At 40.2% G+C, this 21,818-nt stretch overlaps 1 protein-coding gene and 1 long non-coding RNA gene across 2 annotated transcripts; both read left to right on the top strand.

Moving 5' to 3' along the window:
- The first annotated feature begins 854 nt into the window (after positions 1–854).
- Positions 855–6,194, top strand: LOC119904538 (cyclin-Y-like protein 1). The gene is made up of 10 exons (XM_038721311.1): positions 855–1,805; positions 2,089–2,163; positions 2,245–2,285; positions 2,495–2,598; positions 3,169–3,204; positions 4,566–4,617; positions 4,698–4,817; positions 4,903–5,069; positions 5,189–5,351; positions 5,449–6,194. Exons 1-10 carry the CDS (start codon positions 1,646–1,648, stop codon positions 5,563–5,565), a joined length of 1,035 nt encoding a protein of 344 aa, XP_038577239.1. The 5' UTR covers positions 855–1,645; the 3' UTR covers positions 5,566–6,194.
- A 3,614-nt stretch (positions 6,195–9,808) lies between these two features.
- LOC119899579 lies at positions 9,809–21,156 on the top strand. Its single transcript, XR_005443873.1, has 2 exons — positions 9,809–9,924; positions 20,961–21,156. It is a non-coding gene; the product is annotated as an uncharacterized LOC119899579 (long non-coding RNA).
- The last annotated feature ends 662 nt before the right edge of the window (positions 21,157–21,818 follow it).

Below are 21,818 nucleotides of genomic sequence, written 5' to 3'. Positions count from 1 at the left end.
AACGGCTTGTTTTCTCCGTAATGGAGGGGGCGGTGTCTGCAGATGAAGGCCACCAGGTCTGTAAAGCTGACAACACATGGCCGCAATGTAATTTATGTTTCATTTGCGTTCCTGCACTCAAAATAAAACTCAGATAAATGTACTCACTTTAGGTCTCTCGCACCCTAGAGTGAGGTGAATTTAAAGCTTAAATTTTGAAACGACCAAGCAAAAGAAAGGGCAAAAAGTAAATAGAGAAAACCCGAATAGTCTTTAGTTTAATATGTGCATTACAAAAGCTCTAAACTTGACTTTCCTCAATTGTCCTTTAAATTCCTTTCTACTAATACTGACTTCCACCCCTCAGAATTATGATATTTGCAATAATTGTTTATAGTATTAAATATAATGTTAATAAATATATTTGTAGGTTTTAACTTTGGCTATATGATTATTCTAAAGTACTTGTTTGAGAAGTTTCCAGAAGTGTATTTTCATTTTTGGAGATTCATTTTCTTTTAAGAATTTACCAGCCACCTTTAAACGTACAGCTTTGTATCTGTGTCACTTTAATCTCAGAACATGCATTGTTCATGTGTTACACTTATAATGTAAAGTATGCCTTTTCTATTATTTCACTGAGAGATGCTGCCTAAAGCACTGGCTTTGGTTAGTTACAATGATTTCTGCATTACAGGCAGTTATGGTGCATGTTGTGCTAAATACATTAAAGGGTCAGTCACTCAAAATGTACACGCTTGTGTTAAATTGACTGCATTTACATTTTATTACACAATCACATTCTACCGTATGAGACTATAACGTACACACTATGAGGACATTTAGTTTGAAAGGCACATCCGGATGTTACCTCTGAACTCAAAAGCTTCGGAGGATTTGACATCCAAGACGTGTCTCCTGCAAATGCGGCGAGATGAAAGCTAACGTTTGCTATTTTGTTTAGAATTCCAACACTCGCCACCTTTCCTATTCCTTAGTTAACTCCAGAGTTTGTTTTCCAGTCAGTGAATGTGTACGTTAGTCTGCTTGGAAAGCCGTTCACTGTGACAGGGACTACAACTGCAGTGAAAATGGATTGATCCATGCTGCTGAAGAAGCCAGGAATGGATTGAGCTGCGGAAGCTAGCGTTAGCCGGCTAGCCATGGAGGTAGAAAGAGGAGCTTGTGACTTTGGTATTGTTAGCATTTAAACAGTAAAATGAGTTGATATTAGATATTAACCGTCCAAAACTATCCAGTGCACGCATGGCATTATTAAAGTGCGCCAGTGCTATGTTGCGCACACGCCCTGAATATGTCAGCTGTTCTGCAAATCCCCTGTTTGCTGTCATCACATAGATCCCATTCTACTCTGAAGCCAGATCTTTCACTTTGCAGCTAAACTGGTCCCTAATATACTAAACTAAAATGAGATCATTTTAAAGCTTTACATGTAGGTTTTTATCTGAAAGCCAGACAAATCCAGTTACAGATTATTCTTTTTGGTGTTGCATGTTATTGACCGCCACTTAAAAGATTTAGATTAAACTTTTACGTAAGTTGCAGACACCCTGCGGCCCAGTGTTGTCAGTCAGACTTGTAGGTGATTCCTCCTCAGTTGTATGGGAAACGGTGCTGGCTGTAGCAGGACTTTTGTAGGTCAACGATGGGAGGTTCGGTGTCTTGCTGCATCTCCCCTGGAGGGAGTCCCAAGATCCACAGGAGGGCGGTGGAGCTGGAGGAGTGTCCCATCACCACCACGGAGGACGTGAGTGAAGACACTGGGACCTACCTACAGCACATCAGCGACAGGGAGCTGCCTGATGGTGGGTGATGATTATATTTATTGGGGACTTATGTTTAAAAGACCCTTATACAGTGAATGTGTACCCCGGTGTTGTTCACAGCATTTACAGAAAAGGGTACAGTTTTAAAGATAATTTGTGATGAGTCAGACTCATCTCTTATCTACAGTTTATTACAATATCAAAAGCAACGTAAAACCATTATCGAGACTCATGGGACATACAAATTGTGCGTTGACCCGATTTAGTGCGGTGCTTTAAAAAACGCCCCCCCCCCTTTCATTTTCATACTTGCATCTTACAGAACTGGCCCAAGAGGCCAACCCGTCAGACCACCCCCGAGCCAGCACCCTCTTCCTCAACAAGTCGCAGACCGACGGTCAGTATTCCTCTGTTAAAGATGTCATCACTCAATAATTGTGCACACATAATCTCACTGACTTTTTTATTTTCCTCCCAGTTTCAGTGCGTGAGAAAAGAAAAAGCAACTACATGAATCATGTAAGTGACAGGTCTTCATGTACTTGATGGCGGTTTTGGCAGATTTTAGCATGACAGAGTGATTTTTTTCAGTAAGACTGAGAAAGATACACTCACAAACAACAAATCGGAAACAGAAATGCCAATAGCTTATTTTTTTTAGGTAAGAATTTTCACTTGAAATTACTTGTTTCTTAATCTTTTGTGTTACATTATCATCTCTCCTCTAGCATATGTCCCCAGGGCTCCTGACAAAAAAGTTCAGCTCCTGCTCAACAATATTCATTGATGATAGCACAGTAAGCCAGCCCAACCTCAAGAGCACGATCAAATGGTAAGTGACCTCTGTCTTGTTCTGCACATCTTCACTGGAATATCCAAGGGCGGTTAAAATCAAGGGCAACTGGACTGGTTGGAGATACTCAAAGTTGTTTCGGCTTCTTCAGCTCACGTCTTCAGATATCTTCAACCAGTACAGTTGCCCTTGATTTTAACCGCCCTTGCATGACTATGACCTGGGTGACTGAGAACCTTCACAGGAATAGTCTAACATTTAGAATTTTAGTGTGACGTGATTTTCCCTTCACTACTCAAAAATATCTCAGTACACTCAAAATACACTTTCATTTAAATGAACCAGCTGGAAGCTAACCAGCTAACGTGTGGTTAGCAGTGTCTTATGGTGCAAGTCAGGGGTGTAAACAAACCAAATGTGCAGCTTTTCTGAACTGCAGACAAAACATCAAGATGTCCTTCAATACTAGTGGCGACGTATCAGTCGGTGAAACTACAGACATGTCGTGCAAATGCAGACGCAAGATACGAGCGCTTGTTTTAATGCAAAAGATTAAAATCACATCCAGTGCTTCACTGTCTTGTCTCTGTTGATTTCTCTCTGTTCCAGCGTCGCATTTGCCATATACTATCACATAAAAAACAGGTAGGAGAAGTTTGAAATATCATACAGTGTTTTGTGTAGTTATACTGTTCTCCTTGTGCCCAATTATTACATATTTACTTAGGAAATAAACTAATAATTGAATATTTGGCATATGGCATATAAGCAATTTCTTGGTAGTGGCCAGTATTCAGTTGATTAGTCAGATAGTTAGGTACGGTGGCCCGTAGGTTTCAGGCCTAATAGAAAAGCCACAACACGAACACAAATCCCACAACACGAACACAAAAGCCACCAAACAAATTCAAAAACCACAACGGAAGTTGACAAGAAAGAGACGCTTAGTAACAGTGGATTACTCTCCGCGGAACACAGCTACACAGTAGTACATCGGCAGTGTAGCCGTCCCACATTCAGGAGGTCTGGGTTCGAATTGTATTGAACTTTTTCAGGTGACTTTTTCCGCATAATAGTGTCTGCCAAATTAGTAAATGTAGGCCTACATGGAAGAAGAACTTCTTACCCGTTTGATAAATAAGTAATACTTCTGTTCTGGTCAAATAATATACAGCGGGATATTTGTGTGAATTAAACAGCTGTTGTGGCTTTTTGTAATCGTGTTGTGGCTTTTATAATTGTGTTGTGGCTTTTGTATTTGTGTTGTGGCGTTTGTATCGTGTTGTGGCTTTTGTGTTTGTGTTGTGGCGTTTGTATTTGTGTTGTCTTTTTTTGTTCGTGTTGTGGCTTTTATAATCGTGTTGTGGCTTTTGTGTTTGTGTTGTGGCGTTTGTATTTGTGTTCATGTTGTGGCTTTTATAATTGTGTTGTGGCTTTTGTATTCGTGTTGTGGCTTTTGTATTAGGCCTGAAACCTACGGGCCACCATAGTTAGGAAACACACAAATGAAGAATCAATTTTTTTATAGCATCATAGCAACTTTTTTTTTATGGCCATTAGGAAAACAATATATTCCTTGGGGTTTTCATCAACCTCCATTGGTATCATATCTCTTAGTTAGGAAAAAGATTAATGATCTTGGAGTTATTTCAACCTCTTGGCGTCATAGCCATTGGAGCTCTCAGAGGCCTTTTAATAAGACAAATAACACACACATTTTGTCAGTGGAGAAAGGTCAGCTAGCTCATCAGGATATAAATCCAATAGAAACTTTAGGTGGTGAAAGGTAGTGAATCACTTAATCAAATCAAATCACTGGTAGCTTAGATCAGATGTGTCACCTGTAAGCGTTCATCGCGGAATGGAAATTTCATGTAGGTTCAGGCTGGTATTGATCTCTTAACACTATTAAACCCCCACGAAGAAGTGATGGTCGTTCTGCACAGTGGGACAGAGATCACATAATGCATATTTAACACATGCTCGTTAATGTTCCGCTCCTACAGAGATTCAAACCGCTCGCTGGATATATTCGATGAGAAGAAGCACCCTCTAACGGTGAGTTGAGTTGACTGACAACATTCTTTACTGTTCGCGCTGCGCTGATTACTAATGATGTTGACGCTCTGTTCCGACAGCGAGATAAGGTTCCAGATGATTATTCTGTGGTAGATCCTGAACACAAACTCATCTACCGCTTCATTCGAACGCTCTTCAGCTCTGCACAGCTCACCGCTGAGTGTGCCATCGTCACTCTGGTAGGTTTACACCACAAGATTTACATTACAAGAGTCTGATTATCATAAATATACTATTATTATATTTCATGGCTGTGTGCGATAGGTCTACCTGGAAAGGCTGTTGACATACGCTGAGATGGACATCTGTCCTTGTAACTGGAAGCGAATTGTTCTCGGTGCCATCCTGCTGGCCTCCAAGGTCTGGGATGACCAGGCTGTGTGGAACGTCGACTACTGCCAGATCCTCAAAGATATCACAGTGGAGGACATGTGAGTGTTAATTCTCATTTAGGAAAGTTCATTGAACAAAAACCAATTGGGTAACCTAAGACCAATTTGTTTTTTGAAAAAAATGTTGAATGCTCTGACCGATTGTCTGCTTTCTGCAGGAATGAGATGGAGCGCCACTTCCTGGAGCTGCTCCAGTTCAACATCAACGTCCCAGCCAGCGTCTACGCCAAGTATTACTTTGACCTGCGCTCACTGGCTGACGACAACAACCTCGGCTTCCCTCTGGAGCAGCTGAGCAACAAACGGGCCCAGAAACTGGAGGTCAGTATGTCTCTCAGGCTGCATTCACACTGTAGGTGAAAGTGTAATTTTTGTTCTTTAGGTAGTAATAGTTTTGTGCTTCTGATTGTGTCTGTAGGCAATCTCCAGGCTGTGCGAGGACCAGTACAAGGACCTGAGTAAAGCTGCTGTGAGGAGGAGTGTCAGCGTGGACAACCTGGTGGGCTTCAAGAACTCGCAGGCTGTGCTGTCTTAGGTCTGCGCCAGCCGCCTCAGCTCTGGTGAGGGGGTGGAGCAGTGGAGCTTAGGGTGAAGAGAAAGGAAGTGATGTCACGTTCAAGAAGCCTGCAATCTCCAAGAGACGTTTCCAAAGTAGATTGCGTAAATATCAGTAACTGAAAATGAAATGTTAAATGTCGACTTTGGGGAGAAACAGAAGACCGGGAGCTTACCATACAATATCTCTAAAATATAATGAATTCAGTCTTTATGTGTTCATTACAAAGAACTTAAGCTATCTTAAGCATGGTCATTTGGTGAAATATTTTGCAGATTGTCAGTTGTTTTGTTTTTTTAATGGTGGATGTGTAACTTCAGAAGGAATCAGCATGAAAATGCTTCGTGACATCACACAAATTGAGGACCTCATCTTCTTTTTCTTTTTCCACATCAGCCGATCTTTTGGGGAGTCATTTCTCTGGCCTCGGCCCTCTTCTCTCCACATGATGACTGTCTCGAACTACCCTGTGGTGTAGTTCTGCACATGGACAAAGAGTAGACTTTGTTTTGCTTACTGTGTAGGCCCCTATAGCTGTGAAATGTACAAGACTTTATTTAATTCAAATAAATTTCAGTCGCTGTTGAAAGTCGAGGCTGCTTAGGTGAGTAAATGTGTCGTGGTGTTTTTTTTATTTTGCAGGAGCTGTGAGCTTTTTGTTTGGTAAATGAAGGTGTTTGACTAAGGAGTTTTACTATGATATGAGATAGCATCTATGGAATCCTGTTCTTTGTGCTAGAAGAGCCACCATGTTTGTTTCAAACAGTACAACGAAAATAGAACTTTGTCAGCGTGACATATTTGCTTTGAGATTATACACTTTAGTTGAATTTCACATTACTGTATATCTCTGGTGACTGATCATATCAAATTAGAGTTGTGGGTGGTTTTTTTGTGGTAAATTAATTATTTACAGTCTCCAAAACATGCCATTATTAGCTCTTCCAGCAAAATGATCCATTCGTATAAACAATCAGTCTTTATAAGTTAAGTTCTTTAGTGCAATTGTCCTCTTAGAGTCCTTAGAGTAGGAAGAGCTGCAGAAATGAGAAGTATGATTGCATGTTGCATGTGCTGTCCTGAATATTTCGTGATTTATTCAGCCCACTATGTCTGCATCATAAACCTTAAAAATTAGGAACATTTTCACTCCAGACACTAATGCCAGTACCTAAAATCAGGGCATAAGATGAGATATAACTTTATTAATCCCCCATATGGGAAATTTCGGTCGACATAGCAACACAAAGGAATATAAAATAACAGATGCAGTATTGTAGAACATTCAACATAGATGTATAAATATATATACACTGAAAGCACACTGTGCAATCAATATACAATTAACATTCAGCGACCCGCGAAAATAAACTGTTGTATTGTAGCCTACTATATTACTCTGTAGTGACTGCAGCTTATATGCTTAGTATTATTGGCTTTTTAGTGCATCCTCCAATTAGTACTACAAATGATAATATGCTTGCTACTGTGTGACAAGCAGTGCGTAAATGAATAACACTTTAATATTACCATAATGGGCGGAATTGCGGTCTCTCCTTGAGCAATGGCATTTTTCAGGCCCCCTGCCCCATTTTTCTTTTAAATAAAGCACTTAAATGCTCATTTCTAATGACTTTTGAAAACAGAATGTACATATTAGTGTGGCTGAAAGAGTGTCTTTGTAGTGACAGAAGGTGGAGAATGGACTGAGGAGGGGATATTATAAAAACTCGAAGAGGGAGAGGGTCAGAGAGAGGGAGTATAATATCACTAGAACAAAACTGACTACATACCATAAAACCATGGAACAGCTGCTAGTTAATGTAACTAGTATAAATGTATTTAGTTATCCTAATGTTACACTTGATGTAAGCTGTCTGTGAAATTCCCTGTGTCTCACTTGGCCCTGCCTCTCCCTGCAACAAATGTGAACACAGAACTGTCTTCAAAGCAAACTCTGATGACATGCAGCCTGCCAAATAAAGTCTTTTTACTACGTGAGTTTTAGAATATACTACTACTACCAATATCTACTAGCTATCCATACAACTTACAATCTCGTCCTCCTCAGTTTTTTCTACTCCTCCTCCTGTGACCTCTGTCTTCTTCCTCTTAAAATACTACAGGATGCTCATCTTTGTGTGAACATTTTGAATACTTTTCAATTGTTTGTGGACACGTAGCAGAGACACATGCACACATTATGGCACATGTTTTCAAGGTCAAGGATGGTCACAGACAGAGGCCAAAAAGTGGCCCAGGAGTTTGTCCCTGGTCAGCCCGCTCTCCAGACAAAGCATTTGTCGGGGCTCTGGGTCTTTAGAGACATTTATTCCTGCATTCTTGAGAAATTTAGGCAAGTAGAGTACATAACTAAATTAGCCTTTAAAATACATTTTCAAAACTAGAAACATCCCTCTAACACCCCTAAAGTAAAGTAATCACTTCAGCTGAGCCCTTGAGTAGATAACTAAATACCCCATATCATCATCATCAATATTACCATAAACTGGTGCTTTGGACTGTGCTGGCTTTGACTCTGTTCTGCTATTGACCTCATCTCTGCTGTCTGTCGTATGTTCACCATGTCAGCGCTAATACTGGTGCTGCTGGCCAGTGGCGGGTAGAGTACTCAAAATCTTTACTCAAGAAAAAGTACAATTACTCCCATAAAAAGTAAAAGAAAAAATGACAAACCTACTCATGTATAAATATAATAATATATTTATCTGCTGTTCATCAGGTTAGAAACAGCTGCAACATGGTTATTTCTAGGGAATGCAATTTGCTTTGCTGATTGATTATCTTTCCTAATAATAATAAATTATAATTATTTTCCTTTTTAAATCTCCCTGAATGTGTTGATAAGATCACTTTAAAATACCACGCTTGCTGCCCAGCCGACTATTGTTGCCTGTAAATTTTATTATGGACATGTAGCCAACCAAACCACTTGCTTTGCAGCACAGGCAGCCAAAACAATCTGAGTATTCCTAAAGCATCTAAATAATCTTTACAACGCAAAGAATTATTGTGACAGTAACACGGGAGCAGCTTGCTGTTGAAGCAGGGTAAAGTTATACAGGCTACAGAGGAAGCTGTGCGTCATGAGTAAAGCCCAACAGGACTGTTTTATCCACCATATTTTCTCTCTCTGTGCATCTCAAAAATGATTGCAGTGCAAAGCCTCCACATTTAGCTCCTTTCAAAGCAAAAGCACAGCTTGACCATTGCTGGGCAGCTCGGCTTAAAGAGAAATAACACTTTGTTCTTGGCTCAATCATTTTGTAGAAAGGAAAAAAAAAATTAAATAATATAAACCTATTTTACATCCAGTTGATTCAGGTATGGAGGGACCAAGACCACTGGTGAATGTGGAAGACATACAAATGTCTTGATGTACCAGATCAGCTGTTTCTGCTGGAGAGACCTTTTGCACATACTACCTCCTCCAATTAAACTTCATTCATCACATAAGTAAAATGTTAAGCAGAGAGACATGCAATATAAAAGATTTTCCCTTCTTCCATACTTCTGTGATGAAACTCTGTCTTGGAGCACAGGTGTTTTATTTCAGTCTGGCTGCTGGCCTCATGGAGGCACTAGATGGTTGAAGCCCCATTGCCTAAAGAGACACCCTTGTCAAAAATGCTCACATGGCACCAACAGGCTCATGAACTCTTTGACCATGAAAATTGCACAATCGGGCCCCTGAGCCCAGTTCATGCTGCTGGGACTGTGCAGAGGACAGTGAACTGCCCCAGTTTGATGTATCAGCCTGCTTGGCTGATTAGCTTAGCTTAGTGAGATTACAGTGTCTGCCTATCTTATGGTGATTTATTTGTTATTTTATACCCATATCCAGCGCAGTAAGACAATAATATAGATTTGTACACCATTTTGCATTGTTTAGTCATGATTTTGGCATTAATGGGCTTTACTCACTGACTGAGTTAAAAGGATAGTAAGTGACTGTAGTCCAGTACACCTTTTGTTAAATTCAGCAAATATTTCCTCAGGGTTTGCTAGCTCTACGTTTTGTGTATTCTCTGAAATTAAAATCCGTTTTGTTCTACACAGCCCTGGGTCTGTAAATGCAACACAAAGTAAGTGGCTCGGAGCGACCCCCACAACATTGTTCCAGCCAATCAGCAACAGGTAGCAGTTGTGCTCATGCACAGGAGCAGTGGGAGAGAGAAAGTTGTAAACTCTGTAGGCACTGTCCAGAAGGAGAGGTGTTGGAGAAACAGCCAAAGAGGAAAAGGGCTGGGGAGTATTAACTGTGAAAGAAGTTATATGACCTGCCGACTCGGAGGTTGCTCTGGTTCTGCTCGACAGGTGAGTAATGTTAGTTTTGCTGTTTCACAGAAATGATAGGTCAGTATTGTCCCATCTATTTGTTGTAATTGTCTGTGCCAAATCCGTACTGCCTGCCCGATCCGTTCTGCATATGCAAGTGGTTCTTTCAGTCAAAGGTTACCAAAAATCTACCTAAATCTTTCAAATTGAGATAACAAAATGTTTTTTAATCACTGGAGATGAAACTGTTAACTATGTAATAAGAATATACTTAAGATATGAAATACTTTATTCAACAGTACATTTTTAATTTCTAGTCATGACAACAATCTTACAATGTAGCAACACAAAGGAGGCTAACCCTAGCTGCCAGCACATCGGCTAATGTGCACAGCTGTAGGGTTACCTGGTCGACGTGCATACAATCGCTGACTTAGGTTTAGGCACACACCCCAATGATGGTTAGGGTTAGGGTAAGGTGCTTTGGGAAGCTGTCAACGCCTTTTATACTAACATAGCTACCTAGCTAGCTACTAGCGCTTCCAGTCTTCACAGGGTGTCTCATGAAGACGTCTTATATGGACGCTAACGGGTACTTTTTCATCAAATAATGCTTTGTCAGTCTTTCTGTTATGTCTGTGATGGTTGATCCCAACTGGTTAGCTTTGTTAGCTATGCCGCAGCAGTGGCAACAGTTTGCCCACCCACAACCCTCCTAATTGTAGTTACATTACTTGCTGTGTGTTTCTCCGCTCTGGCATTGTATGAGTATTTATTTTGACTAACAAAATATTCACTGTGATGGAAATGTTACTTAGATTCATTTATTAAAGGCAGAATTGTACAGGTATTTGGAAGGAGAACAAAATTGTACCTTTAACAAGTTGTGAGCACAAGATCTTTGTTGTTTGATGCTGAGCTAGTAGTGTGCAGTGGGATTTTAGCTAATTTAAGCTATCTTTTTAGCTAAAAACAGTCACCTGCTGTGACCAAAAACAAAACTCTAAGAGTGGTGACAGTAAACCCGAAACAGGAAAGTTACAGAATGGATGGATAAACAATCAGCTGAAACTCACAATAAAGCTCAGTAAAACCAATGGTAGCTGCAGGTTAAGCTGATAATTGCATGTTCTTATGCAACCCCCCTTCACATTGTCACACTGTTATTCAAACATGTCATTTCAAACATTTCTTTATATATGTAGATTTCAGCGGCCACTAGCGTTGCGGTGACGAAACAAACAGTGGTAGGTCCATGCTAATGTTAGCTGGCTGCCCTACTTTGCATCACTATAGGCTAGTATAAACAAATCGTTCCGCATTTGCTTTGAACATCCTTTCTTGCAGGCATAAATCAAGGCATAATACTGGCATATTATTAGTGGAACACAGATTAGTAATATGGATCCTGTTTGCTGGTAAGGTGATGTGGAAAGCCAAACAATTGTAGTATTTCGCACCAGAAAACATTAGCAAGTGCTCATCATTAGCCAGCGAGCTAACGTTATCTAACTTGAGCCAACTAAAGCCCATCATCACAATTTAGTTCACATGCGTTGCAGTAATGTTAGGATGAAAGCCAACTCTATGTTGGTTCTGTGGAGATCTCTCCATGACTCAAGCCTTTCTGGTGTTGACTGTGGTTTTCACCCGACATCGATCTGATTCTCATTTGGCCTGACGGGCTTCAACAACTTTATTGTTTTTCTTTATCCTTACGTGGAGTTTATGTTGGAGTTTGTGCTGTGCTTGGAGTCAGTTGTGGTGTTAGTGGAATGCATGTCGTTAGCTGCGGTGTTGTCACTGTAGTCCTGCAGGATGATGGGCTCCACAGTGACGCCACTGTAGTCGGAGAGATGCTCGGGAGGGCGCATGCAGCTAGAACCCGATCTGATCCCTTCACATATGAAGCAGAATAGTGGCTGTTCCAAGCAACAGAGAAAACAGGCGTGTGGTTAATTTCTAAGTGAGGTTACAGCCCATTGACAGAAAGGAATTAAAAAAACGATTTATTAAAAAGTGATTTTATTGAAAAACTACATTTTGCCTCATATGTATTTTACGCTTTTTTACGTAGCAGAAGGTAAAATTTCACTTTACCACCTGTTATAATGTGACAAATAAATCTACCTTGTACTTTGTAAAATGTATCTTTAAAACACCGCACAAAATAAGTTACATTTTTAAAAAACAATAGTACTAAGCAAAATTTTATCAAACAGGAGTAAAAAATGCATTTTGAGATGTGATGTTACACAATTAGCATGCACTACTGGTGTATATTGATTCTCAGGAATTTTCCTGGTACTGCTTTGTTTTGCTACATCTTTGATGAACTCTTTGCAATCGTCTGTTGTGTCTTTGTTCCAAGTTTATTAAGTATTTACTTGCTTTGGCAAAGTAAAGCCAATAAAGGCCCACTCAATTGAACTGAATAGCTTTGAAAATCTGCAGCTTTCCCATCTCTGGAGCACACAGCTTTTTCTTTAATTGTTATCTATTAGGTGCAAGAACAGAAGATAATTATATATAAACACTAAAAACGTGCACATTTCTCTAATTACACAGAAATATGCATTGAATATTTAAAAAAGATTATTATTTTACTACAAGTGTAAGAATGTGACACATTATATTACCTATCAGTATGTCTGTACTCGCATGCAGTTGTCAGGTAAATGTCAACATGAATTTATTTGACTTGTGATTGCACATTTATTTATATATAAAAGAAAGAACATGTAATCTTGACTGCAGAGAAGTCAGCAATAGAATCATCAGCATTTGCATTACTGACTAATGATACCAAAGTGTGTCCTTTCTTTGTCAGTGGGAATATTTTTTTTCCGCGTCTCCTGGAAACCTCTGATTAATTCATGTCCCCTCCTACCAACGTTGGGTCTGTTCAAGAGTTTCTTAGCCTCAGACAAGGTGTTTGGCCCTTGAGCATGAAAATGCAACATCTACTTCTGAATTCTTCAAACAGCTCCTTCGCTCCAGTTCATCCAACGTGACAAGTACAGCTGATTGGAATCAAGATGTGCACAAAATGTCCATCTGTCTTTCCTGGCATTTTTCCTTACATTTCTTGTGTCCTTTTTTTCATTTACAGTAAAATGGATTTCTTTTCTTTGTAGCCTTGAGATATAAGCAGCTACTATGGCAACCACATTACATTCTGATAAAAAATATATATCATTTTATGGTGCTGGGATGAGCTTTGTAACTGCTTTGTTTGTATTGTCTTCTGTTATGCGTAAGAAATCTCAGATGCATGGATACTGGTGTGTAGCACAGTTCTGTCTATTGCGTTCCCCCCCCCCCCCCAACATCCCAGACAACTTTGGTTCTAATGTCCATAGAACGCTACATATTCGTACCTAAGAATGATCAATATCTGTAATATTCACATGAGCATTGGACTTATTTGGCTGGTCAGTGGGGCAGGGAGCTTTCATGGTGGGTCAGATTCAGCTTCCAACAGCAGACCAGCAGGCTCCTGTGTGATGCTTTTGCCATCAAAGAACACATCATATTTTCCCGGGAAGACGGCATGCTGGTGTTTGGGCCCCCATCTGTTATAACGATGTTTTGCATATTGGCCATCTGCTACTGCTATGGGTGCATGTATCATGCAGCGCTCAGGGTGAGCACGGCTCTTACGTGTAGTAATCACCGAGCCAACCGAACTGTGGGATTCTACTTTTTATGTTTTTCCTGCAGCTGGCACTCAACATATATTTTGTAACCCTTACATTGATGGGAAAGAGGAAAGCATCCTCCTGCAGGACGATGGGTTCCACAGTGACGCCACTGCTAATAATCCTACCTTAATGCATCATTACACCTTTCCTTATCATCTGGAATCCGCAGATTTAAGCGACTGCTCTTTTCTGCGTACCATCAGAGGTGGAGGTGTTTCATTACAGCAGGGGAGCTGATGTAACAGAAGATCACACATGTCAGGTTGAGCACAAAAAGAACATTCCGTCTTTTTCTGAGGGCTGTTAATAGCCTCAAACAACTGACTGTTTCACATGCCTGCATGGTCACTTGAGCAGAACCAAACGCTGCTCCAATAATTGTATACATTATATTCAGATGTGTAAAATTATCTATCGTGACAATTGTTCTGTAAATATGTAAAATTTACCACCAATCTTCATTTTAACTGATGAACATGTCATAGACATCGGAGGTTATTAGAGTGAGCCAGTCTCCACCTCTGCTGTAAAGGTGAAACAACATAAAAGTCCATGGATAATTGCCATGAGTGGTAACAAGTGAAAAGTAGTTGACCACGAATTGAGCTTTGTTGCACTCCAAATAAAAAAAAAAAATTGTTTTGCTTGTTTTTTTTTTATAGTTTGGCATTGAGATTTTCCAGGATATAGGAATGTTGGCTCTGGGAGTATGAAAGGCTGTGCTTACGATCAGAAATGCCATTAAAGAATGAAAAATAAGCTCATTGCCACATTTTTTTAAATTTGCATTTCAAACTAAACTCTCTGGCATGCACTTTTGCCCTCAAAATGCCCTTAATTCTCTCTAAATATCAACCAACTAGAACTGTTTTTCGCTTTATTATTGTACGGCTTTGACTCAGGCAGTAGAGCAGGCCATCCACTGATCACAGGGTTGGGCCCACCTCCTCCTGTACGTAGTGTCCTTGTGCAAGACACTGAACCCCAAATTGCTTGGCCAGCACTCTTCTTGGTACCTTGCTTCTACTGATGAGTGAATGAGTGGCAAAAAACGTTGCCTTTACCATTTACATTACCTTGGCCTCAATGTGCACAGTAGTCTGTTAATTTAATAGCACTATCAACATCACTAAAATTATTGCTACTGTCACTACTGGTTATTGGCAATATATATGCTTCAAGGAGAAAATTGACTTTGAAGGAGGCCCTTGAAGGAAACAAAAGAAAACCATTATTGTATCTTACATCACCTCACTTTCATTTACCTGTGGTAATCAATTAGGCTATAATGTTAATTAACTATAGCTTCCAAGAAATGGAGGCAATCACTACTACTAATAACAATTTACAAAGCAGGGTAGTCTTGACAAGATATTCAAAATGGATGTGTTTTAAAAGTAGAGTAGCTGTTTCCTTTCCTCAATCCAGTTCAATTTGCTCCCAGGAAGAAACTGGTTACGGTGATATCAAGAGATGTAAAAAAGTAGTTTGACCCAGACAATTTGATTGGTCAGAGTGTTCCAGCAACTTGTTGCCATGCTACCGTCCCAACCAGCCACTGCACAGTTTTTTGAACAGAATCTGTCCTTACATAAAAATGTGTTCATTCACTGTGAACTCAATTATGTATTACAAGGATATTTCTCTTTTTTCCTCATTGGCATTGGAGAGAGAATGGCGGCAGGGTTTTTTTCTCCCTGCACTTGGCCACAGCTCACCTTGAATTTGAAAAGGCTTTTCAGGAAAAGCAGCCGCAAATTAAAGGGATAGTTTGGGATTTTTGAAGTGGGGCCATATGAGGTACTTATCCATCGTTGGTGTATTACCTGCAGTAAATGGTGGTCAGTCCGTCCCCAGTTTGGAGACGCACAGAAGCTAAGCAATGTACTGCTGTGGACATATTTTGGCCTCCTAAAAGAAGGTCCCCCAAAATAAATCTGTATCAGTTCAAGTGTACGCTGTGTGCTTAATATTTTCAGCGTGTTACCTTGCTGTCAGACAGCCGTTTCCTTCGGAGCTACATTTTCTCAACCATAGAACTTCCACATTCCTACACATAAATTTGGCAGCACACTATTTTACACTACCGGAGATCAGTATCTCATACAGCCCCACTTAAAAATCCTGAACTATCCCTTTAAAACACGGATCTGGAATTCACAAGATCACCTGTTGTTGAGGTCAAGATCTCCTCCATCTGTTGTATTTGAACTTTCAAAAAAAATCACCCACCACAGGAACATGCAATGAAGGCAAAAAATAGGACTAGACAATGACCAAGTAATGTTACACTTAAGTTACATAAGTGTTACTACAAAACGTTTACTGTAGGTGATATGTCAAACATCATCATAGCAGAAGTGATGTGTCTGTGATTATTGGCCCCAAATAAACCTCAGTATACTGTACTTTCTAACCTTGAGGGATATTTTGCCTCAATGTCCGTTCTTTTAGTTTTAAAGCTGAAACAAGCTGAGAGGTTGCCAGTTGCAGATTTGTAGTACCCATTTCTGACCACAGAGAGGCAGTGCTGCTGTGTGTAAGACGGCAGGCCTGACTGCAGGTGTAAGATTAGTCCATGCGTTAATGCGACATCCTCCCAACTCTCCCAAGCTCTGGTGCAGCTTGCTTGTGGCATTGCCAGACTGGAGGATGGAGACAGACACAACCAGGCCTGTTTTACCTGAGCTTTTCAGATGAAGACTCAAATCCTGAGGATGGTGAATTACTGATTATTACTTATTAAATGCTGAAATAGCAGGCAAGGTTCCATTAAAAACCTATGTTAGAATATGCTTCTTTTTTTTTTTAAAGCAAATATTCTACCTGAAGCTAATATTTCAGATGGGTTAAAAACACATGATGTAAAAGTACCTTTAAATTAGAACATCCTTATTGAAATCTAATGTTTAAGGTTTTCCTAAATGTTCTTGAGTGTGCACCACCATTAGTGTAATCAATACTTGAACTGTGTAAAGCTCATATCAGTGCAGGTGCATGAAAACTGTCATAATGTGGAATGAATAGTGTGTGTGCATGTACGCCTTTGACTGTGTGTGTGTGTGTGTGTGTGTGTGTGGATGTGTACCCTGTAGGGATCACAGTGCCAGTGCAGCTTCATTAATCTCGCAGCATCATGGGACTTGTCTGAACTCCAAAAGAGGGCTAGAGAGAACAAGCTGCCCCCCGGGGAGTCACTCCGTTTACCCTCCACACACTTAGGTCACTCTTCATATCACACACTCTTCAACTATACAATGTCAAACCCTCCAGTAGGCCTGAAAACACAGAACCGCTGCTGCTGCTGATCTGCACAGAATGTGTGTGATGTGCGTATTTGCGTGTTTGCCCATGCATGAAGAGTAATAGAAGGTGAGAGGTGTATATTAGACAGGGAGACTTTTTTTTTTTAGCAGCATGTGGGTCATAGTGAATGTGTTGCATGATTTCTTAAAGTAGCAAAAGGCAAAACTGTGCCACGACTGTATCATAAATATTTATTTCTCCTCAATAATGCATTAGAAAGCACATATACTGATTACATTACAAAACATACTGCTATAAATATCTCAAGATTCTCACGTAAGGACAAGATTCACACTATACAGTTACTATAGAGTAAGCACCATGATGATATCAGGATGATATTTGCCTTTCAATAAAAACTGGATGTCTTTTGAATTCACCCTCTTCAAAAACAATAATAAGTATGATTTTCTTTAGCAGCTTTGGACATGATGGCTGACAAAGTGGGATTCAGAGGAACACATCTGTAGCTGTAGCAGTTCTGGAATCAGTCATGAGTTAATCAAATCTAATCAAATCACCTGTTTTCCTTCCTTTTTTAAAGCATTGCACTCTGCATCCACAGAACATTCCCAGGCGGATTCACCACAAAAGCTTCTCCCAACAGAAAAGCTGTGTGGGAGATGAATGAGAAAATAAGTGGCACTTATAATTAAATTAGCCTGGTAGGACGTAACACATTTGGCTTCCATGCTGTTCTGATCCACAAGTTAGTCCCTGAAAAGGCACCTCCATGATCCTCACTTTTTCAATGACAATCATTTACACCACAGCCACATGTTAGTGGAGTGTAGTTAGAGTGTAAAATATTGTTGGGTGTTTTCCCTGCTCGAGAAAACTACATCAAATTAAAATTTGCCAACAAAATGTATTGCGTCACCCAGAGAAGAGAGTTATAGTACAGTGCAACCACAAATCCCTGTACTCTTTGACATTAAGATTGTGCTGTCCCCATTAGTTGGTATTGGCTCAACATGTACTTCACATGAAGTTTGGAACTCGGCCACATGCTGCTGGAGCAACTCTATTGCCAGAACATCAGTCTCTGGTGATACAGGAAAACCCCCAGATCATGCTGAATTGTCCAACATGTGTTTCAGATAGATGACTTCATGGGTTATTTAGTCTAATTGGTTCCATGTAGGGTTCCGTTGCAGCGGGTCTCGGTCTATGTGTCAATTTATCTGGACTCACTATCATCTCTAAACATGTGGTGTGCAGTAAGGTGTGTTTTTTGAGATGAGACTGAAAGTGTGAAATGTGAAGTTCTGGGGAAATGACATGTAATGCCACCTTTTTTTGATAGTGTTAGCGTCTTCTCTCTATTTAGGTCTGTTTGAATCGAGTGCATTTGACTGTCTTCAGGTCCCTTTTGAATTGGGTCTTTTTTAGATTGGGGCCTAGGCCTCTATGTTTCAGATGCTTTTCTACATTTGGTTTTGACCAGTAATGTTAAAATGTACAGCAAATGTATACAGAAGAAGTGCCACACATTTTTGTTTTGTACGTGTCCATGCCTGGATCTCTGATCCAACCTCCTCCCGTCTCATGGCACGGCTTCCATCTCAAATTTGCCGCCCTGCTGTTGCTACCGCTGAACTGGCACAAAAATGGTGGTTGACTGCTGCTGGTTCATCTCTCCTCTAATGAGCGTAGTGTAAGATTTAAATCTTGTTTTGCGCCCCTGGCTCCTGGCATCTGGGAAAAATACCAGGACAGCCAGTCTGTCAGCTTTAAACCAGACATTAGGCAGTTGCCAGCAGCCAACTTGGTCTAAAGTGAGCCAAATGGTCTTTGACCTTTAATGGGAGTGGAGGGAAAGGTGAGGAAGCAAAATGGTTTTCCTTTGCCCTTCCTAAACCTCACTGCAGGCTTCAACATTAAACTAGTGATGGTACATGGACCTGCACGATTGAAAATGTTATACATGACTGAGCTGCTGTGCTGAGCTGGCTGGTAAAAGTCAACAGTCCTTTTCACTAGAGCTCTCATGGAAAACACAAAACTGCTTATCCATAGCCTATACATGTTTTCATTAGTACAGCAAATGAGAAAATGTTGGCTGTGCTGAACTAGGGTGATTTCTTTTTTTTTTACCTGCAAGCTGAAGGCATTCCAATGTGATTTGTCCTGAGTTTTGCCTTTTATGGCCCAGAGCGTACAATATGCAGTCATGCAGTGTTCTCCAGTGATGGCGTAGTGAGAGTATACTGTACACTGATGGCATTATATTTTTGAAGTCACAAGAATGTGAAAGGTTTTCTACTGAATTAGTTTTCTTTTGCTTTGCTTTATTTTCTCCGCAGTAAGCTGAACTTTGCCAAGGTCACTCACAGATTTTACCTTTTTATCTCGCATTAAGCCAGTTCACAACAAAGCTTAATTTGCACTGACAGTCACGAGTGTAGAAAAATGTGGTTCTCTGAGTATGAGGTCAGGCAATGGCCCTGTTCATCTTTAATCTTAGGAGTGAGAATTGACATCTAAATGCCTTCAGGAATTTTTGCTTCTTTCTTGTTCCAGTAACAGATAAAGTCCAACTGCACAGGAGGTGTGAACAGGGAGTTAGAAAGGTAGTAGGTTTCAGGAAGTTTTGGGATGAGGTAGGGGCCCTGTGGTCCCCTGGCGACTGGCGGAGCTCGTGTTTTAATGTTCCCCTGTGTGCTGTGATCAGCAGATGCATCAGAGTGATGAGGACTGAGTAGAACAAAACTGTGTTTAATGGGCTCGAGGCCCGTCTGCTGTGCAGTGCTGGCACAGAAAAGAGGAAAGGTGAGGGGGGTGTGCGTACATTTGGTTTTTTGAGAAAGAGAAAAAACTGCAGGAAAAATAGTTTTAGACCTGTCTTAATCAGTACCACTTTATTCCCTAAGATCAATTTATTCCTCATAGAGAGTACCATTCAGTCTGTGAAAATAGCTGCACAACCCCTTGCGATGTCCTCAGGGTTGTCTCAGCTTGAGCTTGGAAACACATTTTCAATTGAAAGCAAGGAGTTTACCAGGCAAGGAGGGTCTAACAACAGACTATAGAGTTGCATTATGGGAAATGTTGGTTTCTGCGTCAGAAATGGTGAGAAACATTTGCTGCTTACACTGTTCCAAACATTATGTCTGCCATCAAACAATCAAAATGACTGTCCGCTGTTATTGCATTTTCATGCAGATTGGGTAGCAGATGCAGGTTAGAAATCTGTGAAATATTTTGTATCACTGAAGTAATAAATTTTAAGGATTTTGCGGTGCTCTAGTTTTGTTTTGGAAAGTTTTTGGAAAAGAGGCACGTCCACTCACGAGTATGAGTACAGATCTTGAATTAAGCTCATTTGCATTGGAGACAGGTGACAGAAGTTTTCACTTCTAAAAAATAAATTTTAACATGACTAAGAGTCTACAGCTATATTTAAAACTCTGTGGGGCTGTACATAAGTGTTTTAAGATAAATGCTAATGTAAGCATGCTAAGGTAGTTAGTGATAACTAACAGCTAGTGACAACTCTAACATGCTGATGTTTAGCAGGTCCAATATTTACCATGTTCACTATGTTAGCATGCTAACATTTGCTAAGTAGCACAAGGAACAGCTGAGGGTTATTTGAATTTTATTAGTTTTGCATTAAACAAACCGCTATTGAACAGTCCAAGTTGAATTTTGATCTGCTGGTGGATGAAAAGTCATAATATAATCCAAATTATAAGGAATCGTCCTCTGGGCACCTGGGTTATCTGTGCTAAATTTCATTACAATCCAACCAATAGCTGTCGGGACATTTTACTAAAAGCAAATAAGTCATGGAGGAAGAGTCAGGGGATCACCAAATGCAGTAGTCTTCATCAAATTGGTACCATGAATGTCTGTACCAACTTCTTTTGCAATCCATCCAATATTTGTTGAGGTGTTTAAATCTGGAAGTGGTGGAACGACCAAATAACCGACAGACTCGATGTTGTCATCCTTAAAGCCATGCAGCTGGAATGGCTTATTTTTACAACATTAATGCACACTACATTTATTGCACTAAATACATTGTAGCTAAAAACTAATTTTCATCTGTGTTACTTGCAGAGGCCACCAGTGGGTTTTGGAAAATCCTAAAACTGCCTACAGAAGAGTATCAAAGCCACAATGGATCTATTGTTGACCTTCATGACCAAGTAACTGTACAATAGCCTGATTCCTCAGCCAAGAGACTAATAAAGCTAATGGAGTGAAAGAGAGTCAAGAGAATAGGGGGAGGAAACCAGGAGACAGCATTGCAAAGGTTCCCTGTCCAATCTCCTTTGAGAGGCATATAGGCCACATACATGTGATGTCTCATCATCCACGTCTGCCTTAACATGAGCTCTCCCAATTCTTTTCCTCTCTCTCTTCATTTGTGTCTGTATAATTCTCTTTTGTATGACTTGTTCATACTCTCTGCTTTTTAATCGGGATAATTAGGCTTAGACTTCTCCCTTGCCATCTCTTTCCTACAGAAGATGGTGGAATACCTAAATAATGCTCCTGTTATTGAAGGATGATCATCTAAAAATTATTTAAAGGTTATGTTTTTATGACAGTGGTGAAGGTTGAAGTTAAGGTGGGGGTTTATGGTCCATGATGCTTTAGATTGTCTGGGGGGGGGGGTCAATTTAAGTGACAGCATTACACTATACAGAGATGACGATACAAGTCTGGATCACAGGGGTCCTGCTCAGCTATGCGTAACTTCTGCCTGTGTCTCCCGTTCTTGGCGCAAAGATGATGTTGAATCATTAATACTGCTGGTCAATCATTTTTAGAAATGTCCGAAATATCTACCATTTCAAATGTGCAGGCATGTTGCATGCAAGAATATCCATCTTATGGGAGACAATGGGGGATGTTTCCAAGAAGATATGTGTGTGTGTGTATATATATATATATATATATTTAAGGATCTAT

This window comes from Micropterus salmoides, unplaced genomic scaffold, assembly GCF_014851395.1.
Source record: "Micropterus salmoides isolate LMB-PRFRI ecotype aquatic unplaced genomic scaffold, ASM1485139v1 Ms_hic_scaffold_1, whole genome shotgun sequence".
Lineage (NCBI taxonomy): Eukaryota > Metazoa > Chordata > Actinopteri > Centrarchiformes > Centrarchidae > Micropterus > Micropterus salmoides.
This window is presented reverse-complemented; position numbering and strand designations above follow the sequence as displayed.